This window comes from Podarcis filfolensis (assembly GCF_964270895.1).
Source record: "Podarcis filfolensis genome assembly, chromosome: 4".
In the NCBI taxonomy this organism is placed as follows: domain Eukaryota; kingdom Metazoa; phylum Chordata; class Lepidosauria; order Squamata; family Lacertidae; genus Podarcis; species Podarcis filfolensis.
The window spans coordinates 102847213-102871929 of NC_139607.1; the positions used below are offsets into that span (position 1 = coordinate 102847213).

The 24717-nt window shown below is 48.7% G+C and overlaps 6 protein-coding genes across 16 annotated transcripts in view; 4 read left to right on the plus strand and 2 right to left on the minus strand.

Annotated features, from left to right (window-relative positions):
* Nucleotides 1–4603, minus strand: part of LOC310760902 (olfactory receptor 51G2-like) — a 61863-nt gene extending 57260 nt beyond the window's left edge. Inside the window, exons 1-2 of the mRNA XM_083610126.1 lie at nucleotides 4321–4603; nucleotides 2356–2427 (exon numbers count right to left, since the gene is read on the minus strand). The gene's annotated coding sequence lies outside the window, so the exon portion shown is untranslated. The remainder of the gene's footprint in view (nucleotides 1–2355; nucleotides 2428–4320) is intronic.
* Nucleotides 1–24717, plus strand: part of LOC310760712 (uncharacterized protein) — a gene marked incomplete at its 3' end in the record, with an annotated part of 296144 nt that overhangs the window by 267215 nt on the left and 4212 nt on the right. The window contains exon 4 of one of the 6 annotated variants that reach the window (XM_083609772.1): nucleotides 23837–23919. The exons of the other annotated variants lie outside the window; for them this stretch is intronic. Within the exon in view, the coding sequence (XP_083465898.1) occupies nucleotides 23837–23919 (83 nt within the window). The remainder of the gene's footprint in view (nucleotides 1–23836; nucleotides 23920–24717) is intronic. 6 annotated transcript variants of the gene reach the window in all.
* LOC310760737 (uncharacterized protein) overlaps nucleotides 1–24717 on the minus strand; it is a 305377-nt gene that overhangs the window by 113451 nt on the left and 167209 nt on the right. The window lies entirely within an intron of this gene.
* Nucleotides 10–2133, plus strand: LOC310760873 (olfactory receptor 52P1-like). Its single transcript, XM_083610085.1, has 2 exons — nucleotides 10–1639; nucleotides 1761–2133. The coding sequence occupies exon 1, from the start codon at nucleotides 294–296 to the stop codon at nucleotides 1251–1253; it is 960 nt and encodes a 319-aa protein (XP_083466211.1). The 5' UTR covers nucleotides 10–293; the 3' UTR covers nucleotides 1254–1639; nucleotides 1761–2133.
* Nucleotides 4891–10331, plus strand: RPS11 (ribosomal protein S11). Its single transcript, XM_083610225.1, has 5 exons — nucleotides 4891–5101; nucleotides 6700–6831; nucleotides 7730–7805; nucleotides 9413–9542; nucleotides 10155–10331. Exons 1-5 carry the CDS (start codon nucleotides 5087–5089, stop codon nucleotides 10276–10278), a joined length of 477 nt encoding a protein of 158 aa, XP_083466351.1. The 5' UTR covers nucleotides 4891–5086; the 3' UTR covers nucleotides 10279–10331.
* On the plus strand, nucleotides 21520–23615 carry LOC310761847 (zinc finger and SCAN domain-containing protein 12-like; the record flags this gene model as incomplete). The annotated part of the gene is made up of 3 exons (XM_083612044.1): nucleotides 21520–21661; nucleotides 22806–23298; nucleotides 23496–23615. The coding sequence occupies exons 2-3, from the start codon at nucleotides 22897–22899 to the stop codon at nucleotides 23613–23615; spliced, it is 522 nt and encodes a 173-aa protein (XP_083468170.1). The 5' UTR covers nucleotides 21520–21661; nucleotides 22806–22896.

Below are 24717 nucleotides of genomic sequence, written 5' to 3' on the forward strand. Positions count from 1 at the left end.
GCTCTGAGTGCTGTTACCTGACACTTAAATTTTCAACTGTTGTATCGCTGCCGACCTTCACCATTAGGCCATGCTGAAAGCTTGTATTTCTTCCTGCCAGCAGGAATGGGGTTGAGCAACCAGGCTAATTTATACCTGCTGGTGGAAACAAGACCTCAAAATGGTGGTGTGAAATTTTGCTGGATGCAGAACATGCCCTTTAACTGTTGCCTGCCTCCCCCACCTCCAGAATAACAAGAAGCTTCTCCTTTGCACAGGCCATAGGAGGAGTCCCAAGGCTCCTCCAGTCTAATATGTCTGCCTTTGGCGGCGCTTACAATGGCACCCTCCACCCTTCAATCTTCCTCCTGCTGGGGATCCCAGGGCTGGAGGCGGCCCACATCTGGCTGGCCATCCCCCTCTGCTTCATCTACGTGGTGACTGTGTTGGGGAACTGCACCATCATGTTCGTCATCTGGGTGGAAGAGACCTTGCATGAGCCCATGTACTTATTCCTCTGCATGCTGGCTGTCATTGACCTGGCTGGATCTACTTCCGTTGTGCCCAAAATGCTTTGCCTCTTCTGGTTCGGCTCACGAGAGATTCGCTTTGAAGCTTGCTTGACGCAGATGTTCTCCATCCATGCGCTGTCCATCATTGAGTCAGCCATTTTGTTGGCCATGGCCTTTGACCGCTACATGGCCATCTGCCAGCCGCTGCGCTATGCGGCCATCCTCACAAATCCTGCCATCGTGAAGATTGGCTGCCTGGCGGTTGCCAGGGGGGCCATTCTGACTGCCCCATTCCCCATCCTTGCCAGCAGGCTGCCTTACTGCCGAACCAATGTGGTCCCCCACACCTACTGTGAGCACATGGGCATTGTCAGGCTGGCCTGCGCTGGCACTGTGATCAGCAACATGTACGGCTTGACCGTGGCCTTGCTGGTGGTGGGCCTGGATTTAACGTTCATCGGTGTGTCCTATGCAAAGATCATCGTGACGGTGCTGAGGCTGCCATCTCGGGAAGCCCAGGCCAAGGCTTTCAACACCTGTGGCTCCCATATCTGTGTGATTGTCTTGGCCTACACACCTGCCCTCTTCTCCTTCCTCACACACCGCTTTGGCCACAATGTGGCCCCCTACATTCATATCCTCATCGGCAACTTCTATATTCTGGTGCCTCCCTTCTGCAATCCCATCGTCTATGGTGTGAAAACCAAGCTGATCCGTGACAAGGTGGTCGGCTTACTCCTGAGGAGAAAAGATGTCTCCTAAAAAAAAAAAAAATGGAGGCTAGTGACGCATCTGGACACTTACTGGTGGGGCAGTGAATGCCAAAAAGAAAAAAGAAAGGACACAAATCCAGTCACTCTTGGTCTTGGACCAGAATCATATCTCTTATGAAGTATATGAACATATAAAAAATTCCCATAATTAAAATATGCACTAAAACAACACAGTAATTAAAGCAGGAGAGAAGGGCTGAGAGATCAAGGGAAGGCAGGTGCAGATAGGTGCCAACACACAAGGGGTCTCTTGTATTTCAACAGGGAGTACATTCTATTACACCAGGGCCACCAGTGTCCCCTAAAAACAAATAATGATTAGGTCAAGACAAGACTAGCCAAATTCCATTTGTTGATCTTAATCCCCTTTAGCAGGTTGTTGTTGTTTAGGCGTTTATTCGTGTCCGCCTCTTCATGACCCCCTGGACCAAAGCACGGCAGGCACTCCTGTCTTCCACTGCCTCCCGCAGTTTGCTCAAACTCATGCTGGTAGCAGGTACTGGAGGGGAATACAATCTTCCAGATAGTTCAAGATGTTGGTCCTAACACACAAGTCCTTATGCAGCTCAGGACCAGGTTACTTGAGTTATTTCTTACCCACACTGTAGTCTGCAAGAGAGTCTTGTAGTCTGCAGATCACTGTAGTCTGCAAGAGAGTTTCTTTCGCAAGTTTCAAAGATCTCAAAAGCCTCCTCCGCAGTGACTCAGAGCAAGGCTTTTAGAACAGCTGCCCTTGGTCTGTGGAATAGGGTACTTCTCAAGGTAACAACAGGTGCCTGCTATCTGCACATTCTGGAAATGACTGAATACATTTTTGTTCCAACAGACTTTCTCAGTTGGATAAATGGATCTTTACCACAAAACTTCATTGTTTTAAATGAATTTGTATTGTGTTTTTGCCTGTTTTTAATTATATTGTGTTTAAATTGAGACAGTGGTTTAGAAGATAATAAATAACAATAACAACAACAACTTGTACAGAGTAGTTTAGGGCTTACACACACACAAGGCCTTAATACTGGCTTGCTGACTAACAGGCAGCCAGCGTAGATCCTTTAGCATGGATATTTGTGCCTGGTAAAGGGCCCTACTCACCACAAACTCAGCGTTCCACACCAACTCCAGGCTCCAGGCACACATACCAGGGCATATGTCACAATGGCCTAGGGATAGAGAAGAAATTCAATTCAGTTTGCATCTAAAGGCTAATCTAAATAACTTGCAGTTCACCAAAATAAAAAAAAAATCCGAAAAGCAGGCACCCTTCAAAATTCACACTTCTCCAGATTTTGCAATGCAGTTCTCCAACCAAGTTATGGGTATAAGAATGCATGTACTGGGGAAAGTGTGTGAGCAAATGCATACATCACTGAATAAAGATACATCAGGGGAAATACGCTTAGCAAAATATGCGTGTTAGGTGAAACTGCATATGGTTCAAATTCATACAGGGGATTCCCACCATCGCCACATATCAAACATTGTGTGTTCAAAAGCTTTTGAGGAGGTTGCAAGACCTGGAAAAACTTTTGTATTTGGATTTCCAAGCAAATGAATGGCCACATGCTCCTGGGGTTGCTGGCCTACATGCTTCCAAGGAGAAAGAATGATCTCCCTCTTTAGCATAGTTTCAAGACAACCACGCTGTATTCTTTTCCACCTTCTGCTAAAAACATTTTTGTCTGGATGAGCCTGTCCAGATGTTTAGAAAGCTGGTGCAAGTTTAAATGTTTTGCTTCTAGTCTATTGTTATCTTTTCAAAAGTTTTATTTTAAAATGCTTACGTAGTAGGTAAGTTCTACAGGGAGGCATTTCAAAAAGACCATAAAATACTTAAAAGTCTCCTTCACCGGAGCCTACAGATGTGCCGGCAGCTGGACGAAGGCGGCTGAGATTATGGGCACCTGGGAGCCAAAGTTGCATCCTGGCTCCCTCCAAAAACAATAAACCCACTTCAGCCCTTTTCAATTTACATTTCTTTTTTAAAAGTTTTAATGGTTTTTAGCAATATTCTTACGGGGTGTTTTTGTAAACTGCTTTTGAGATTTGCTTGTTACAATCAAGTGGTATATAAAATTTATGAACTATGTACGCTACAACAGCAGCAAGAATACTTATTGCAAAGTATTGGAAGACACAAGATTTACCCACTTTGGAAGAATGGCAGATGAAGATGATGGACTATATGGGATTGGCAGAAATGACTGGCAGAATCCGGGACCAGGGAGAAGAGGCGGTGGAAGAAGATTGGAAGAAATTTAAAGACTATCTACAGAAATATTGCAAAATTAATGAATGTTAGAATGATGTTGGATAGAAATTAAGTGGTTTCCAGCTGTAATGCTTTAAGAATATGGAAAAAGGGTATAAATAGGTAAAAAAAGTTAATAAGAATATGCAAAAATGAATTGATAATGGATGAAAATACTGAGTTATAAAATGTCAAGTTATAGAGATAAGATGAATGAAAGAGGGTAAGAATTTGCTGATTTGCTTATTTAAATGGGAATAGGAAGGTGTGAGGAAGTCAAAGAAACAAGCAAATGAGTTTTAAATTACGAAAAAGAATTGTTTTTAATCTTTTGTATCTTTCTTTTTCATGTGTTTACTCTTATTTTTTTGCTTGTTTTCTACTATGTGTTTTTGTATATTTGTTTTCTGTAAAATCTTAATAAATATCTCCCAACTTTCCCCTGCTGTTAAGTAAAATAAATAAATAAATAAATAAAATAAAATTTATGAACTAAATAAAACAAACATTTAAACTCCTGCCAACATTTTGAAGAAAATGTTTTGTTTTTGCTAATTCTTTTATTAGGCTTTTTGGTTTGATTTTGTAAACTGCTTTGAGGTGCTGGCAATTTTTTCCCCAATTGAGAAATGCATAAATGTCATGAGCTAAATAAAATAAACCTGTAGCATTGGGGTTTTTTTAAGTGCTGACTTGGGAACAGCAAGAGCCGCAGGCTGGCGAAGGGAGTGTTTTGTTCTGTCTTAATTTTAGGACCTACATTTCCCCCTTACCCCACCATTTTAATTCTGTTTTTAACCATCACCTTCTCTGCGTTTTAGCACAGCTGCATTCCACCTGCGCCGTTTTCATTATTTTCTTTCGCCTGGTAAAATTTGTGAAGTTTTCCAAATCAATGCCAAATTTAACCAAACTGTGTGGCGTTTCCGTTCGCTCAAAACTGCCCTGAGTCCCCCCCCCAAAAAATATTATTTATTATAGAAATAACACATGTAAATTTCCCTCAGGAGGGTCGAAGAGGCCTCTTTTTTGGGCAATGGCCGCACCGAGGCGACAGAAACGCCTCATTTTTTCCCTCTCACGCAAAGCGGCGGAAAAAATACGTAACTAAAAATAAATGAAGGAGCGGCTGCTATGACACCTTTTACGAGTAGAAAAGAAATGTGGGAAGTTTTTCTCTTCAACGGCATTTAAACGGGTTTTTTTGAGAAATATTTTTCTCCTCAGGTTCTTCTGCCCCTCCCCCACTCCGCCTTCCCGCGCCTCGCGACCGGGCTGCGCGCGCAGACGCCCCACACAGCAATGGCCGCCGCGGCTTCTTAGGGAAGAAGGGGGCGCGGAAAAACTGAGCGCTCCTCCTAACCGCCTTCGCTCAACGCGATGACGTCGGGGCGACCAGGCGCCTCTCTCCTCGCTCGCTCCGCCTACTAGTCCGCCCGCCGCTCTGTATGGTCGGGACGGAGGAGCTAAGCTGACGTCACTTCCCGCGGCTCCTTCTCCCCCCCACCTCCTCACGGCGATAAGTTTCCCGTCATCCCCCGCGCATCCTCCTTTCGCCTCGCGCGGCCAAGATGGCGGACACGCAGGTCGGAGCGGCTCCCCGTGACGGGGGGAGGGGAGGGACTGCGGGTCCCCTGGAAACGGGGAAGGGGGCGGCTGGGGGGGGTCGCGTCTCCGTTAAAGGGGGGGTGGGTTAATTGGTGGGGGGCTGAGTGAGTGGGGGGGCTCCTTCTTTCGCCCGCCCTGAGGCCTCCGAGGCCGGCTTCCCTCAGCAGCAGGAGGGCCTCGCCACCGGCCCTCGCCTGCCTCCCCTTCCAACGCTCAGGCGGCCCTGCAAGGCTGCTCTGCTCGCCCTCGTGGCCCGCAGGTCGAGACCCCACCCCCAAAATCCCGGCTTAGGAAACGGTCCTTGACCCCCTTCCTGAGACCACGGCGAAGGAGGGTCCTGCTGCAGAATCAGGCCCGGGGGGGGGGGCGGGCAGCGCTGCAGCCCATTATGAGGAGCTGGAAATCGGGCACAACACGTGCTCTCCCCTCCTGTGCTTCCTGTAAAACGATGAGAAGGGGGTTCTGGATCAGGCCAGAAAGGGCTCACCTGGCCCAGCATCCTGTTCTCACAGTGGCTGATGAGATGATAATAATAATAGTAATTTATTATTTATACCCCACCCATCTGGCTGGGTTTCCCCAGCCACTCTGGGCAGTTTCCAACAAAGTATTAAAATACAGTGGTCTTTTAAATATTAAAAGCTTCCCTCAACAGGGCTGCCTTCAGATGTCTTCTAAAAGTCTGGTGGTAGTTCTTCTCTTTGACATCTGGTGGGAGGGCGTTCCACAGGGCCGGTGCCACTACTGAGAAGGCCCTTTGCCTGGTTCCCATTAGATGCCCATTAGGGGAAGGCAGCAAGCAGGAGCACAAGGGCAGCCCTACCTCAAACTGTAGAGGGCATCCCATGTCCCTCTCCATGAATTTGCCCTCACCCATTCAGAGCAGCTGGCAAGGGGGGGGGAGGCCTTCCCAGGGCCAGAGGAAGAAAGAGTGCCTGTTTAGGCTCAGCCGCTCCTTTCCATCGCAAGAGGACTGCAGCTTTGCTGGCGACTATTCTCTGCAACACCAAATTAATTGCTGTGCCTTCCTAAGGTAGTTGGGGCCCAGCTTGCATGTGCTGCCTTCCTATTGGCACCTCGTCCCTCTTGCTTCTGGGAACAGTTTCCTAAGATGTTCAAACTTGGGGTCACAATGCTTCTAATATTCACATGGAGCAGGATGTGTCTGGTGAACCATGGCCCATTTCTAGGCTGCTCCATTCCATCTTGCAAGCACCCGCCCCAAATATGCTTTTCAACATGCGAAACAACCATCCTCTTAGCTCCTATAGGCCTGGTGGCCCAATTTTTCTGTTAAAGGGAGTTAAAGCTTCTACAGCTTACTTTTTAGCCAAGACCACTTCCCAAAGCAGCCAACTAGTTCATTTAGTATACAATGTTATCAGAGTGTTGTGGTGCAGTTCGGCACCCAGTCCATAATCTAGTGTATCCTACCAGACAGAAGAGCCAAAGAAGCTGCCTGTGGACTCTGCCAGACCCACAGAAGCTGCTCACCTGCTAATGACCCTTAACAGATGACAATCTAGTCTATGTTCTTCCTTTCTAAACTCATTTATTCCTTTTTTCTCACATGCAGACTGAGAGGGCGTATCAGAAGCAGCCCACAATCTTCCAGAACAAAAAACGTGTGCTCCTGGGAGAGACTGGCAAAGAGAAACTCCCCCGCTACTACAAGAACATTGGTCTGGGCTTCAAGACCCCCAAAGAGGTATTGAGCTTAGAAGGCAGTTTGGGCCAATGGGAGGGTGCTTGTTAAGCCCTGTGAAGTTTGTAAAATTATACACAAAGGTAGACTACATTTCCGCTTTTATACTTTCCCTTGTGGAAACTTGAGTACAAACCTGTATGCTCAAAATAAATTACTATATGTGGTGGAGTCATCAGGCCAAATGTTTAAACAGTAGGATAGTTTCCCTTTGCTGACGTATGATGTACATTCTCACGATGGTCTTCCAAGCCCCAATGGTGAAGGGGCTTTGACGAGAGTGTCCAAGAGGACCTTACTGACGTCAGCTCATGGGCATAAAAGCAAGAGGCCTGGCTAATTCTTCATACAGCAGCCTCTTGCATCTAGGATATGATTTTATCATCAAGGTGGCAAACCTTTCTGTCTCTGGGCTGGACTGCTATCAGCAGCATGCACATAATGGGATGTGCCTACAGTACTTCCAAGAGATACATTACTGTTAGGTGCAGGAAATGCACCAGAGAGAAAGGTTCTTGCTTGGCCTTTTCATCCATGATCCTTTTCTCTAAACAAGGATTTGTGGGGGCGGGTTTTGCAGGAAGTTTCTATGATGTAAGATCAGTGTAGATACACACACATACTTCCGGGCTGAAGTAGCAGCCCGGATTTCGGTTTTACCCCTTCGGTGATAATTTCATTCCCATCATCAGCTGAAGTCAAGCTGAGAACAGGACTGCATTAGGAGGCAGGCTGAGAAGCAGCCCTCCTTTCAGATTGTCTCTGGCTGGGAAAGAAATGGGGAGAGGTCTTAACCGGGAGGACTATTGCTGTATTTATATGAGGAGAAAGGGGGCCCTTCATTGTGCTTGTGTTGTCTCCTTCCTTGGTTGTGTTCTGATAACTCTTTCTTTGCATCCAGGCCATCGAAGGCACATACATTGACAAAAAATGTCCTTTCACTGGCAATGTGTCGATTCGGGGCCGCATTTTATCAGGTAAGAGGAGGTGCTGTTTAAAGCTTTAAAGCTGTTTAAAGAGTACAAGATGTGGACACTTATCTCTTGTTTTTCTTGAGCCCTGTGGTGGATTTGCTTCCTGGAAATTCTTTTGTTTCCTGCATCTGTCTGTGGCACCATTTGTGAGCCATCGAGAAGTTTAACAGTGATCTGGACATTGAATTTTTCCAGCGCACCAATAAGCCTTTGTGTGCTTTGTAGAGGTGCATTTGTTCAATAAAAGCAGTTAAAAACAATACAGAAGGTGAGTTTTGAAGCAGCATGAAGTACACACTCATATTGCAGTGATGATAAATCAAGTGTACATTTAAAAGTCCCATATGGAAAAGGAAACCTTGGGTGCCTGTGGCCCTCCCAGTGTGGATGGACCACTCCCATCTGCCCCAGCAAGAGACATGGCGTCTGATCAGCAATGATGACAGGTGCCACTTTACTGCCACATGGTAGTGCTGTCTTCAAGACAGCAACTTCTTCCCAGACTCCCAGGGCAGAGCAGGGAGTTCATGCAGGGCAAGTGAAGATCCTTATTCCTTGGATGTAACCCCTTTCCTTTTGTTTTCAGGATTTATAAACCAGATTTCTACAAGAAAGCACCCTAAGTAGCATGCAACTTAACTCTGCATTAAGATGGATAGAGTTTAAAAGCTATACAACTGCCTAAACAAACAACAAAACAGTAAAATCAGTACAGCTCACAAATGCCTGATGGAATGAGTGTTTGCTAATTCTTGGGTTAAGGAAATGTTTTGCAGGGACAATTGGTCAAAATGGGTTGAGATTGGATAGGAAATGTGTTTGATGCACGGTAGGGCAGCCTCCCTGTTCAGAAACAGACCCCAGCATCCTGTAATCAGAGATTTTGTTGTGGCCATTGTTCCAATGTTCTTTTGACATCTAGACCCATTTTGGTAAATGAAGCAATTGGGACTTTATTGGTGTTTACTGGTCAAGTTTGTTACTTTTGACTACCTTATTGTAACCTTAAAGCAGAGGTGAGGAGCCTTTGGCTCTCCAGATGCTGTCGGGCCACAGTTCCCATGATCCCTGGCCATGGGCCGTGCTGGCTGAGGCCGATTGGTATTGGAGTCCAGCAACATCCGAAAGGTCCCCCAAGTTCCTCATCTGGTTTGATTCTATGTAAAAATTGGTGGGCTTGTAACATCATTTGAATGATTATTTGGAGCATTCCCCCATAGAGCTGTGTGGCAGAGCCATATTTTGCTGCCAATAGCCCAGAGGTGCTGCACATCTGTTCCCAACAGTTCTCAAGCTGCAAGTGATGTTTTTCTCACGATGGTCTGCTGAGCCCCCATGGTGAACAGGGTTCTGATGAAATTGCCAAGTGGCTGAACTGATGGTGCTTGAATGGACTGAGGAGCAAACGTGCTTTCCTTATCTTGAATTGAGCCTCCTAAATGCACTTTATTGGTGTTTGTGTGGTATTTCGTGCCTCTGCCATCCCACCACTCACACACAGGCATCCCTGGGGGAACTCATGAGAGGTGAGGGGGTGGGGGACAGAGGCAGGCCTGTTGATTTGCAGAGCGGGTGTCTCATTTGTCTTCCGTTCTCCCTCCATCCCTCAGGCGTGGTCACCAAGATGAAGATGCAGCGCACCATTGTGATCCGCAGGGACTACTTGCACTACATCCGCAAGTACAACCGCTTTGAGAAACGGCACAAGAACATGTCTGTGCACCTGTCCCCTTGCTTCAGGTGAGAGGGTGCGGGTCTCTAGCTGCCATCCCCGAACTTGCGCAGATACTGTTTTGTCTGGTTCCTTCAGGTCTTTATAGAAAATCGCATAAGGTTTGCAAATCAGTTCCTGCTTCGTGCTGTATAAGCTGACACAGATAAAATAATTACAACACACAAAGAACAGCACCAGTTATTTTTGCCCCTGTGTATTTGTAGCCCTCTTTTAGTGCAAATAACAGAGAACTTTTTGTAACTGGGTTTGTGGTTGGTCTAGCAAGCATGTTGGTGATGATGTACAAACTCACGATGGTCTTCCTAGCTCTCTCTGGTGAATGAGAGGCTGCTGAAAATGCCAGTCTGGCAGTCACTGAACCATGAAGCTTGCTCAGTTAGAGGGTAGTTATTGTTTTGTTTTTGTCACCTGAGTTGGTGTTTTATTTATTTTTGTTTTAGGGATCATATAAGCTGTTCATCAACACATCTGCCACTATTTATTTATTTATCGGTCTTTTCATGTTCCCTCAGGCTTAGTTTGCATTCTGTCAAAAAATTAACAAGCCCTTCTTTCCCTCAATATGCTCTCTCCTACATCCCTGTCCTAAAGTTGTTGTTACTTTCTCATGTTTCCAGGGATGTGCAGATTGGAGATATTGTGACTGTGGGCGAGTGCCGTCCTCTCAGCAAGACGGTCCGGTTCAACGTCCTCAAGGTGACCAAGGCTGCCGGCACCAAGAAGCAGTTCCAAAAGTTCTAAAGTGGCGCCTCATGGCTCTCCTTGGGATGCTCAAATAAACCTTTTGTAAAGACCTTTGATTTTGTTACTTCTGGGGAAGGATTTTTTTTGGGGGGGGGTAGGGGACACAACTCCCTTGCGGCTTGTATCGTCTGCTGCTGCCAGAATTTGTTCTGTGAAAAGAGAACTCAGTAAGGCATGTCTAGAAACAAATAAGGGTGCCATTAGTAAATCGAGTGCCAGTAGGGGTAGCAATTAAGTATTGTGCTTAATTGGGAAATCTCCATGGTGGAAGTTAATTCTAAAGGAGGACAGCAAGTCCTTCAATTGTTAGGCGGGCAGCATCTCCTTTCATTTCTAGTGACACTGAAAATAATCTACAGCTTTGCTCCCTTACAAGAAATCTGCGTAGATTATTGTCCTGTTGGCCAAGCTATTTTCTTTTTTAGGATAGGGTTTCAGAGTTAAAGGAACCATGCTCATCTGTTGCTTTGGTCTGGATAAATGCCCCTGTGTTTCATCTGCATTACTTGAAAGCAAGGCTGCCTGGTGGTTATGTTTTGAAGGGCAAAAGGGGGTTTGCTGGTCATATCTAATCCACCAGCAGGGGAGTTGATTGGATTTTTAAAAAATGCCACTTGTGTTTCTTATAGAACCTCTGGAGACTGTTCTTCTTGTCTGGGTAAAATGGCTTAGACTAGTGTTTCCTTAACTACAGCACTAATACCGGGGGGAAACAAGCATTGCCAACCTAATTTAATGAAGAAGTCTCAAAGCTGCTGCAGATTAAGTAATCAGTTTGGAAAGGGACTGGCATCATGCTGGGGCTTCCTAAGGATTGTAACTCAGTGAGATGCCACTCAACAAAGAAATATAAATTTTCATTGACCAAATATCTGTCATTCCATGTTAGACATAAACAGCTAAAACTGGTTCAAGAGCGCACATGATTTCAGGAGAGCCACAACAAGCAACCAGCATTCGTTCTCACCTGGTGACGAGTCACATCATAGAGTTGTACCTTGGATCACAAATGCCTTGGCTCCCGAACAAGTTGGCTGCCGAACGATTGAAACCCAGAAGTGAGTGTTGCGGTTTTTGAAGGATTTTCAGAAGCCAAACGTCTTCCGTAGCTTCCAGTCGTTTGCAGGACACTCCTGCAGCCAATCAGAAGCAGTGGCAGGCAAACACAGAATCATGAAAACTTAGGAAGCAGAAGCTTGTTATTCTAAGTTTCATAGTCCACCTTTCATCTAAAAGTTATGGGGTGGGATACAGCTGCCTTAAAACCATAATGGAGTGTTTTTTTCCTGCCCATCACTAGCAGGTCCCAGGGCGAGTAAAAAAATAATAATGGTTGAACCTGATTGCAGTGACCGTAGTGTGGATCCTGAAAATAGGCATCTCATGAGTCGAAAGTTCAGGGTAAAGAGGTGCACCTGCCACCAAAACAATATTGAGCAGAGCAAGAACATAAGCAGTGTGCCTTGCCCTTCCACCTTGTAACAGGTTTGAGCATGATGTGTGTTGGTCCATCAGCAGCGAGCCCCATCACAGGGAAGGCATGTGCCCTATGGGTAGGCCAGGAGCTAAAAAGTGGGTCAGTTTTTTGGTGTACTATCATAACATGTCTCGATACAAGCTTTTAAAATGGGGCAACAAGGAGACTAATGCGCAAAGAGGGAACTTTGCTTGGTCTCTGCAATTCCAGCAATTCACTCCCACAAAGTGGGGGCAGCTTTGCCCCTTTTAGAGCTCAGCCACACTTACCTTTGCGCCATGCTTCTTAGGCACAGGCTCAGCCTTTAAAGTTCCATGTGCTTCCCCCCAAACTTCTTTGCCCCAGAACTTTGCCGGGGAAAACCTGCTCTTTTAGGAACAAATGGCAATTCGGTTTTTCTGTGGATTGTTCCAAATCCCAGAGGTTCTAAGGGGCTTGAGAGGCTGAGATCTCAACAAGTAGGGTCTCCCAGGAGGTGGCCAGAATCGTAAATCATAGAATTGTCGAGTTGGAAGGGACCCTGAGGGTCATCTAGTCCGAAACCCTTCAAAGCAAGAATCTAGAAAGAAGCCCTTGGGTGGAGGTTGAGAAATTCAGTGGCAATCAAAACCCCATTGCAAATCAGGTTTATTATCAAAATTTACAGACTTTCACCTGTTTGCAATGAGCAAAATTGTTTATTTTATTTACTGAATTTATATACCACCCTATACCCTATAAAACAAAAACAATGGCTCCTCTTACTTAAAGGCCCCACAGACCTCATGGGACACCAGAAAAGATTCTCTTGTTGCTTTGAGTCGACCAACAATGGGGGTTGCATTTCCTTATTTACAGGAGGGCTGTTGCTAAAGCACATAGCATACCCATCACAGTTAAGTATTAGGAACACGGGCACAAATCATTGTGTGTGTGTTTGTATTTGCAAACTACCCCAGTCTCTGAGCGGTGAGATTCCAGGGGTCTCAGGCGCTTCCCCAGATTCAGTTTCCTTGGAATGAAGGTCAGCGGAGACTGTGGCGTCTTTATGGTATCTAGTTTTATTTACTCGCATACACATCCGGAGTGTAGGACGGACGAGCTCACAGCATCAACACCCAAACCGATCTTGCTTCGCTATTAGTCGCAGCTTTGGCAGAGCAAGCTGGTTTCGGGGTTTCCCACAACTCTCTCTGGGTCTTGCTCTCCTACCTAGCAGTCAGGTGAGATGGGAGGGGGGAGGACAGCCCCCCCATTAGCTGCAGCTCTTGCAACCCAGCTCCTTCGTTGGGGATGCTGAGGAGGACACTCTGGCCAGCAAAGGCCCTTGTCACTTACCATCTGGCCTGCTCTTGCCACTTCCACCTGGCCCAGGGCGGGGCCTGAAGCCTCACAAGGACTGCTCCTGCCACTTACTATGTGGCCCAGGTGGGGCCACACAGGGACGGTTGTTGCCACTGATGCTGCTACTGCCCAGGAGGACCCAGAGGGGTGCAGAGTTCTTTTTAACATGTTTTAAAATGTTCCTTTCCCTTTAGATTTTTTATATATGGGGGTGGGATGGATGTTTGGGTGGGCTTGGGAATTTGTTAGATTTTGATGAGTTTGTAACTTTTGCAGTTTTTATTTGTATTGTTTTATTGTTTTCTGGGTTGTTTCTGTTTTATGTTTTTTTTTGTTTTAAGGTTTTATTGTTTTAGACTGCGAAAGAATAACATTAATTGCCATCAATGGAGACTACTATGAGGCTTGGGATTGCTACCGTGGAGGGGCGAGGGAGGTATGGCGGTGGGGGCAGATGTTATAGGCGAAGGGGATCGAGATATGGATATGCTCGTACCCCTTCCAATCTGCGCCCCATCCCAAGGGACGAGGGTAGGGTGAGCAAGGATTACTCACCTCCGTCTCTGGTGTTGTGCAATGCCAGGTCTATAGGCAACAAAACCGCCACCCTGCGAGATTTCTTTACCTCGCAGGGGGTCGACCTGGCTTGTGTGACGGAGACCTGGGTGCGCGAAGGGGAAACAGTTACCTTACGAGAGATGGCGCCCCCGGGTTTCTCCGTCCTCCACCAGTCCCAGACTGTGGGCTGGGGGGGAGGGGTGGCATTATTAATCCGGGAAGATTGTTCTTTCAGGGCTCTACCATCGCCATCGATCCCCGGCATTGAATGTGTTGGCCTAGTGTGGGGCTCCGAGGTGAGCTTGGCTGTCTGGCTGGTGTACCGGCCACCTAGCGCACCAGCAGCCACCCTGTCAGGCCTGCTGGAGGCGGTGGCCGGCTGGGCCTTCGAGTTCCCTAACCTATTGGTATTGGGGGACTTCAACATCCATGCTGATGCCACTCCTTCCTCACAGGCTCTGGACCTGGTGTCTTCCATGGCGACACTAGGGCTCTCCCAGTTTGTTTCGGGCCCCACACATCAAGCAGGCCACACGCTGGATTTGATCTTTGGCGTAGGTATAGATGTGATCATGTCTCCTTCGATGAAGGTGCCATGGTCTGATCACTACGCTCTGAAAGCCAGGATTGACTTTCCACCCCCATCCTGCTTAAGTGGCAAGCTGATTTGGGCTCGCCTGCAGAGGCTGATGGACCCTGATAGATTCCGTCAAGTCTTGCGGGACCTTGCTCCCCCTGGCGACTCTGACTGAGCTTGTTGAGGGCTGGAATATCCAGCTCCTGGCAGCCATCGATGAGATCGCACCGAAGCGCCCTCTGCGACCCCGCAGAAACCGGGCTCCCTGGTTTACTGAGGAGCTCTGGAAAATGAAGCGGGACCTCAGATGGCTAGAGCGAGTATGGCGGGGTGCCCGTGACGGAGCCTCAAGAGCGTCTTATAGGGCTTTTATGAAAACCTACGAGATGGCGGTGTAGGCTGCTAAGAAGTCTTACTTCTCAGCCTCCATTGCATCCGCTAGCTCTCGCCCGGCGCAATTATTTAGTATAATCAGGTCTTTAATGTCCCTTGAGGGACAGCCAAATTTAAATAACAATTTGACACACAGCTGTGAGGCATTTGCGAGCTGTTTTGCTTGTTGCTCCGCCATGACCTCCCTGCCAATTTGGATACAATAAAGGAACCGGAGGCCCCTCGACTGTCCTCGGGTCCAGTATTGGACCACTTCGACCGGATATCCCCAGCCGATGTGGACAGACTCCTCCGAGCTGGAAAGCCCACCACCTGTCCTCTCGACCCGTGCCCGTCTTGGCTGATTAGAGCGTGTCCAGACAAGGTGTGGGCCCTCCTGGGGAATATCATCAATTTGTCCCTTGGCACGGGGACATTCCCAGGGGAACTGAAGGAGGCAGTGGTGCGCCTGCTCTTAAAGAAAACATCGTTAGATCCTTTAGATCTATCCAATTACCGCCCGGTTTCGAATCTTCCGTTCCTGGGTAAGGTGATTGAGAGAGCGGTTGCTGAACAGCTTGGTGGGTTTCTGGATGAAACATCGGCTCTGGATCCATTCCAGTCTGGCTTCCGCGCTGGTCATGGGACCGAGACGGCTCTGGTTGCCCTAACAGATGATCTTCGTAGACAGCTGGATCGAGGCGGGTCAGGGCTGCTGATTCTTCTAGACCTGTCAGCAGCCTTCGACATGGTCGATCACGAACTCCTAGACCACCGCCTTGCCGACGTGGGGATCCAGGGCACAGTCCTTCAATGGCTGCGCTCGTTTCTCTCTGGTCGGGGACAGAGGGTGGCGCTTGGGGGGGAATTGTCATCGCGCCACTCCTTGGTGTGTGGAGTGCCTCAGGGTGCGATTCTCTCCCCGATGCTTTTCAACATCTTTATGCGCCCCCTCGCCCAGCTTGTCCGGAGTTTTGGGCTGGGTTGCCATCAGTATGCCGATGACACCCAACTCTATCTGTTGATGGATGGCCATCCTGACTCGGTTCCAGACACACTGACTAAATGTTTGGAAGCTGTGGCTGGATGGTTACGTGGGAGCCGGTTGAAGTTAAATCCTTCGAAGACACAGGTCCTTTGGCTGGGTCGAGACAATATGGGATTGGGGGGGCAACTCCCATCTCTTGCGGGGGCGCAATTAGTGCCAGCACCGTCCGTTAAGAGTTTGGGTGTAATCTTCGACACCTCCCTTTCCATGGAGGCGCAGATTGCAGCTATAACAAAGGCGGCATTTTTCCATCTCCGCCAAGCTAAGCAGTTGGCTCCTTACCTCTCTCGCCCTGACCTAGCCACTGTGATCCACGCGACGGTCACCTCCAGACTGGATTATTGTAACTCGCTCTACATGGGGCTGCCCTTGAGACTGACCCAGAAACTCCAGCGGGTGCAGAATGCTGCAGCGAGACTCCTTACGGGGTCTTCGCTGCGAGATCACATTCACCCGGTGCTATACCAGCTGCACTGGCTCCCGGTGGAGTACAGGATCAGGTTTAAGGTGCTGGTTTTAACCTTTAAAGCCCTATACGGCCTAGGACCCTTGTACCTACGGGACTGCCTCTCCTGGTATGCCCCACAGAGAAACTTACGGTCTTCAAATAAAAACATCTTGAAGGTCCCAGGCCACAGAGAAGTTAGGCTGGCCTCAACTAGAGCCAGGGCTTTTTTGGCTGTGGCTCCGACCTGCTGGAACACTCTGTCACAAGAGACTAGGGCCCTGCGGGACTTGAAATCTTTCCGCAGGGCCTGCAAGACAGCCGTTCTGCCAGGCCTTTGGCCAGGCCACAGCCTGACTCCCTCCCTCGGCAATCTTCGCGGAGCTCTGGCCCAATGGTGGCCAGTGGCTTGAATTTAATTAATTTTATAATGAATGATTTTAGAGTGTTGTTTGTGTTGTACTTTTGTACTGTTTTATTGTCGTTAGCCGCCCTGAGCCCGTCTTCGGCTGGGGAGGGTGGGATATAAATAATATTTATTATTATTATTATTATTATTATTATTATTATTATTATTATTATTGTCTTGCCAAGAAACTTGTCTGTGGGAATCGTGAATCCATAATGCTATGGAAAGGGTGAATGTCTTCTAGAATTCTCTGGTGTCACCAGAAGACAAAGCTGTTTTTTTCAGTCAGGTCTGTTATCAACTGCAGAGGATGAGTAGCCTTGGGATCCTCTTGGGGAGATGGAAGTGTTCAAAGGACTGAATCTACTTGCTCTGAGATGGGGGAACCTTTGGGCAAAGGCCAGCAACGAAGGGATGCTGTTGGCCACTAGTTTCTGTTCCTCCCCACTTTCCCAAAGGGCGTAACATCTGAGGTCCTGTGGGTGGAAAGAGCGTCTCAGGGTCAGGGGCCAGCCTGGGCCAAAACGGCCCTCAGCTGCCCCCACCACAGAGTCCCTGGCTCTTGTCTATATTAGTGCACTTTATGTGTTGTTTATGTGCAAGATAAACATTTGATATTGTGATAAGAATATACAGAAGAGTATTGTTCATGTGAATGCACAGCCGGTTACGTCTTGTGTGTTTGTCCATTCCAGGAACGGCATTCCTGACCCAGATTTTCACAAGAAGTCCCTCAGATGATTCCCCTTTCAAACAGGTTACGTGAACCTAGGCCAGTAGGGTCCTCTTCTCCGGCAGACGGACAACCCCTTCCGCAAAGCCCCACTTCCCCATGGGGGTCTCCCACACCACCCATCACTCACCAGAATGGCTTTGGCCATCTCCTGCTTGGAGCACTTCAGGGTTCGGATCCCCCTGAGCTGAGCTGCCTGGCAGTTCTGGATCACCTCCAGCAGGTACAGCTGATCTTCCTCCAGCAGATGAAAGGCAAAAGTCAGTCTGTCAGTTCCTCACAAAGGGAGGGCTTCTCCACATCCCAGAGTGCAGAGTGGGGGGCAAGGAGGGCAGGTCTGAGTCCCTGCTCTGGTTCTCTCCAATGCTCACCTGTGGGGGAGGGATGTGCAACCGCAGCACATCTGCAAAGAGAAGGACGTGGGGACAGGTGAGTCCATCCCTGAGCACCTGGCAAGGCTATTCCAAGAGTTTTCTCCTGGATTCCAAGTCCTACGGCAGGGGAGGAGGGACATCCCAAGCCTTGGTGGTCAATCCTGGCCTCCTTCAACCAGAATGTGGCTCCCCAGGCCAGGGATAGGCAACTAAGGGTTGGGGGCCGGATGCGGCCCAATCGTCTTCTCAATCCAGCCCACAGATGATTCGGGAATCAGTGTGTTTTTAGATGAGTAGAATGTGTCCTTTTATTTAAAATGCATCTCTGGGTTATTTGTGAGGTATAGGAATTTGTTCATCCCCCCCAAAAAAATATAGTCTGGCCCCCCACATGGTCTGAGGGATGGTGGACCGCCTCATGGCTGAAAAAGGTTGCTGAGCCCTGCCCCAGGCTAACAAGGTGGTCAACACTTTGCCTCCTGCAAAGCCCTTTTCCCAAGAGCCTCACCCCCAAAAGGATATCTGGGCACTGGCGTAGCCGGGGGGGCAACTGCCCCCCCAAAATCAATAACAAATAATAAGAATATGAGGTTCTGCCAAGCGAGAGAGGGCTGAGCTGGGGGGGGGACTCGGCTTTGCAAGGGTTAAAGGGAACTGAGCTGCCTTCCTAGAGAGGACAGGAAGCAAGGGGGGGCAGGTCCTCCCGAGCCAAGGCCCCTCCCTCCCCAGTCCTTTCCTGCAAGGAGGGGGGGGTGGTGTTGCTTTGTGTCTCTCCTGAAAGGGCTGCCTCGCTTTCCCTTCCTGGGATCTGGTGAGTCTCCTCTCTCTCTGGGATCTGGTGGGGGTCCCAGGGCTGAGGCAGGAGAGGGTGCCTGGGGGGCCTGATCTGCTCCTGCAGGGGGGGACCCCAAGTAAGGGAGGAGAGGGTCCTGCCAGGGAGGGGCCAGAACTGTCACGCTCTCCTTCCTGGAGATCAGAGGATCCCAAACTCATTTGGCCCTCCGCCCCCCCCCTTCAGAAAAAATCTCCCTTCTTTAAACAAAGGAGTCCCTAGGATTTAACTCTTTGTGACGTCGCTCAGCGTCATTGCACAAGAGAGGAAACATGTGCAAATGGTTTTCCAAAGCTGGACGAGGAGGTGGACTAGCCCCCCCCCCCAAAAAAAAAACCACGGGGAGGAAGGAAGTAAAGGTGGGAGAGAAAGGAGAGGAGTAAAGAGAGGGATCCCAGCCTATAGTCTGGCTGCTGCATTGCGGACCAGTTTCCCAGTGTCTCCCAGGGCAGCTCCCCACGGAGGCCACTGCAGCAATCCCCTCGCACCCAGAGCAGGGCATCCCAGGACCACATCCTCTCTGTCCCAAAGGGATTGTTGCTGGCAAAGCAGCCAGAAATGGGCACTGCTACTCACTGAGCCTCCAGGGACCTTGGCATCAATGGCTATGCGTGTGTTAAGATATCTAATAGAATAATCATAATAAATTGCCAGCCTAAATTTCAAGAGAGATGTCTTTGGCCTCATCCACTTGGCCCTCAGGGGTTGGCCAGATACATACCTGGCCCTCAGAGCAAAGAAAAAGGGACCCCACCCCAGGAGTCTGTCTTGAGAGTGGCAGAGAGTCCAAGTGCAAGAAAAGGAGACAGAAGCAGGGGAATGGGGGTGGGGTGGGGTGGGGTGGAGCAACTCCTGAGGACCCCCCCGGGTGAGGACCCCCACTAGAGTCAAGCATCCATTTTCCACAAGAAAATGTATGTGATGACCTCTAGTCATCACATACAGCTCCCAAGTTAAAACAGTACAACGCATCATCAGAGATCTACAACCTCTCCTGGACAATGACAGTTCTCTTTCTCAAGCTCTGGGAGGAAGACCTTTCATTGCCTACAGACAGCCACCCAATCTTAAACAACTCCTAACCCACAATAATACTACAACCAGACGTAACACGGACACTGGCACCAGAGCCTGCAATAAACCCAGATGCCAACTTTGCTGCCACATACACCCGGACAACACCATTACTGGCCCCAACAACATCACACATACCATCTCGGGACTATTTAATTGCTCATCGTCTAACATTGTATATGCCATCAAATGCCAACAGTGTCCCTCAGCTCTCTATATTGGACAAACAGGCCAAACCTTACGCCAAAGAATAAACGGACATAAATCGGACATCAAGAATCACAAGACAGAGAAACCAGTAGGAGAACACTTCAATCTCCCAGGACATTCTATACAAGATCTCAAAGTAGCTGTTTTACTACAAAGGAATTTCAGAAATAGACTGGAAAGAGAAGCTGCTGAATTGCAACTCATTACCAAACTTAAAACCATGGAGAGACCTGGTCTGAACAAAGACATTGGATTCTTATCTCATTATACATGACAAAGCCATTTCTCACCTTCTCACCCCTTGCTTTTTCCTGTAAGACCTATTGCAGTCGTTAAGAGTCGTCAACAGGCTCATCACAGCTATCTGCCAACCACCCATTCCCACCACCCTTCTGAGTAATACCCCTCCCCACCTTCTCACTATATAGAAGGATCTGGCAACTTCTGTTTCAGGGTATCTGAAGAAGTGTGCATGCACACGAAAGCTCATACCAAGAACTAACTTAGTTGGTCTTTAAGGTGCTACTGGAAGGAAAAAAAATTTTTTGTTTTGACTATGGCAGACCAACACGGCTACCTATCTGTAGTCAGTTCTGACTTCATGAATTGACTGGAAGGCAGCAGAAACCCGGCTGATTCATCTCCCAGAAATCCCTTCAGTTGCCTCCACATTTTCAATTGCAATCTTTCTTCTAGGAGAGCTAGAGGCTGCTTTTTCCGCCTCCTCCTCCTCCTCCCTCTTATTCTTCCCTCTTGCTTGCTAAGGGAACCTTTTTCTTCTACCGACCTACAAATTCTGTTGCCTCCACATTTGTTGCCTCCACATTTTGCATTGCTAAAAGGCTAGAGACATATTTCTTCTCCTCCTACTCTTCTTTCCCCCCAAAAAAGATAGCTCATGGACTGGAATGCGGTGCAGTCCTACCCTGCTTGCCAAGCAGATGCTCTAGGGCTCCCCATATTTCCCTGCACTTTCAACACTATGCTATTAGCAACTGTGGAGATTCCAATTACCTCTTTCGGAAGGAGAACACACAACTGATCAATTTAATTAATTAATTAATTAATAATTTATTTATACCCTGCTAATCTGGCTGGGTTTCCCCAGCTACTCTTGGCGGCTTCCAACAAAATATTAAAATACAATAGTCCATCAAACATTAAAAGCTTCCCTAAATATAATAACAACAACCATCCATTTTCAGTCCATTGAATTAGCAATTAAGCATTTCTGCAAAGGGAAATGGCAGAAAAAAGCATAAAAAGCATGCATAAGAAAGTATTACTCATTTATGATGAGAATGGGATTTATTTATTATGAACTTCGCATGGTTCCTCCTTGGCAGCCAGTGCAATGGTTTCAGCAGGGCTAGAACTCAGGACCCGCTGCCTTGAGGGACATCTAAGAGCAGTTGGGCAGGGGGAAGGTCTCCCTTGGGAGGTGGTGGACTCTCCTTCCTTGGAGGTTTCTAAGAAGAGATCGGAGGGCCATCTGCCATGGATGCTTTAGCTGAGATTCCTGCATTGCTGGGGGTTGGACTAGATGACCCTGGGATCCCCTCCTATCTCTCCACTCCTGAATTCTAGGAGGAGCTTCCTTGCCTCCTGCAAAGCCCTTTTCCCTGCAAGCTCCTCTTCTGGTTTCTGGCCAAGGGAGGGAGATGCTCAGAGTCCAGCCAAGAGCCTCACCCCCAAAAGGATATCTGGGCATTGGCATAGCTAGGGGGGCAGCTGGCCCCCAAAATGCATAAAAAATAATAAAAATCTGAGAGAGGGCTGAGCGAGGGAGGACTCGGCTTGGCCTTCCTAGAGAGGCCAGGAAGCAAGGGGGGGCCAGGTCCTCCAGAGCCAAGGCCCCTCCCTCCCCAGTCCTTTCCTGCAAGGAAGGGGGGTGTTGCTTTGGTGTCTCTGCTGCAAGGGCCGAATCGCAGCCCCCTCCTGGGATCTGGTGAGTCCATGGCTGTCAACTTTCAGATTTGAAAATAAGGGATCAGCAGCCTCACCTATCTACAATCCGGGATAGCAGCAGGAAGCAGCGGGAAACGGCGCTGGAATAAGGGAATTTCCCACAAAAAAATAGGAAGGTTGACAAAGGGGAGACGGTGGGGGTCCCAGGGCTGCAGCAGGGGAGGGGGCGGGCGGGCCTGATCTTCTCCTGCAGGGGGGGACCCCCAAGTCAGGGAGGAGAGGGTCCTGCCAGGGAGGGGCCAGGTCTGCAATGCTCTCATTCCTGGAGATCAGAGGATCCCAAACGCATTTGGCCCTCCGCCCCCACTTCAGAAAAAATCTCCCTCCTTCAAACAAAGGGGTCCCTGGGACTTTAACTAGGTGTGACGTCGCTCAGCCTCATTGCACACCAGAGGAAACATCTGCAAATGGTTTTCCAAAGCTGGAGGAGGAGGTGGCCTAGCCCCCCCCAAAAGAACAACAGGAAGGAAGGAAGGAAGGAAAGAGAGACCAGGAATAAAGAGAGGGATCCCAGGCCATAGTCTGGCTGCTGCATTGCAACCAGTTTGTGTTAAGTTATCTAACAGAATAATAATAAATAAAAAAAATCAAGGGAGATGTCTTTGGCCCCGCCCACCTGGCCCTCTGGGGGTTGGCCAGATACATTCCTGGCCCTCAGGGCAAAGAAAAAGGGACCCCACCCCAGGAATCTGTCTGGCGAGCGGCAGAGAGTACAGAAAAGGAGACAGAAGCAGGGAGTGGAGGTGAGGGTGGGGGTGGGGAGCAACTCCTGAGGACCCCCAGGTGAGGACCCTCACTAGAGCTAAACATCCATTTTTCACAAGATACAAATAACTCCCTTCTCAGTCGGTTCTGACTTCATGCATTGACTGGAAGGCAGCAGAAACCAGGCTGATTAATCTGACAGAAATCCCTTCAGTTGCCTCCACATTCTGCATTGCTTGAAGGCTAGAGACTTATTTCTTCTCCTCTTCCTCCTTTTCTTTTCAAAAAGATAGCTCATGGTCTGGGATGCGGTGAAGTCCAGCCCTTGTTCCTAGCAAGAAGCATCCATGGTTGCTCAGGGAACCATTTCCCCCCCTGTCCTACAGATTCTGTAACAGAACAATGTATTTGCTTTGTAGGATTTGCTGCAGCTTCTCATTTAGACGGACAGAACCTGGCAGAAGATCAAAGGATTCCTTCTGATCTCTCAGAGGCTTCCTGAGAGCACAGATGGATGAGCAAGACTCAGATGGCCCTAAAGCAGAAAGAGGCCATGCCATCCAAACTGGGAGCAGTGGGGGGTTCTGGGAAAACTCTGTGCAGAAGATCCTGGGTGAGGAGGACACCCTCCGCTCAGAGGTGCAGAGCCAGCAGTTGAGGCATTTCTGCTGCCAGGAGGCCAAAGGACCCCGAGAGGTTTGCAGCCGACTCTACCACCTTGACCGTCAGTGGCTGAAGCCAGAAAGGCACACGAAAGCTGAGATGCTGGACCTGGTGATCTTGGAGCAGTTCCTGGCTGTCCTTCCCCTGGAGATGGAGAGCTGGGTGAGGGACTGTGGAGCGGAGACCAGTTCCCAGGCGGTGGCCCTGGCCGAAGGTTTCCTCCTGAGTCAGGCAGAGGAGAGAAAGCAGGTGAGAGAGACTTTCCTCTGGATACTCCCAAGGGGCTCCAAGCAGGACGGGAGAACATCCCATAATGGTCTGCTGATGGCCCATCCTTTTTCTGGGAAAGCATCCATGGAATGAGATCTCACACCCTTTAAGTCTTTGTCATTCTCTTTCTAGTATTTCTCCCCATTCTCTGTTTTGAATCCTTGTTTCTTTTTCAGGGAAAGTATCTCTTTGCAGAAATGGACCTGGATTCCTGTGAGGCAGAGAGGCCACTGGGTAAGGAGGAAGGTGGTTCTTCTCCGTTTGGTCTCATTCTGTTGGTTTTCCAACTCATCTGAGGGTTTTTTTCACCTTGTTTTGGGGGGTGACAGTTGGGAGGAAGGGTCCAGAGGAAGGGAGATGTATTTCTGCACAAACAAACATGAAATGGGCACAAACCTCCAAATGCTCTCAGCAGGTAAGTCGTTCTCAAACGCCCATCTGTAGTTAGAGATGTCCTGTTTCCCCTGTGAGAGATGCAGGCACTCCTGGTGTCCTGATTACCATTTTTCTCTTGCAGATGACAGAATGATGCCGGCAAGACCTCCTGATCCGTCTTTTCATGGGGGCAGAAGGAAAGCAGCGGCTGTGGAACCAGATCAGGTCAGGGGAAGCTGCCTTGTGGGGACAGAGGCTGAGGGATGGAGCAATGTCATGGACTGGTTGGGCACAGAGGAATGGTGGGAGGAAGCAGCCGGGGAACCAGGAAGGGAAGATGTCTCAGCCCAAGGAGTGGAGGTGGAGTAAGGATGGGCGGTCAGAGGGAGAAGAGGGAGAAGCCTGGGAAGAGGAGGTGTCAGAAGCTGAAAGGGTAATAGGGCTTAGTGAGCTGGGAGACTCTGTGGCAGAATGCAGTGCAGAATCAGAGGCAGAAGAGGGAGGAAGCGAGTGGGAGAGGAAGGTTGAGAGGCAGAGGTGAGTCAGTAGAAGGAGGAGCCACTGGGAGCTCCCTCTCCTTCTGCCAGAAGCCACCCTCCCTGCTTGTCTCTCAGAGCCAGGAGACCAAAATAGGCTTATTTTAATTGTAGATTGATCACTGAATGCTAAAATTGTTTTCTAAGCAGTTGACAAACGAGAACAAATAGTGGCCTGGATTCACCTAACCAGCCCCATCGCATGAAAAATGGGACCTGCCCCCCATTCCTCCCCCTCTCCATGCCCCCCTGAACCCCTTGAATTTGGCTTTACAGCATTGGGAGGGAACTCCCCAGAAAAGCCCAGGAGGAGAGGAGAAAGTGGATCCTTCCATCTGGCAAACTGGAATCCCTGCATAGGCAGAATGATTTGAAAACCACATGTGGAGTACCACCTATTTGCACAGAGACGAATACCCATAATTAAAATGCAGAATAAAATAAGCTCCCATAATTAACATGTACAGCAAAGCAATCCTATTGAAAC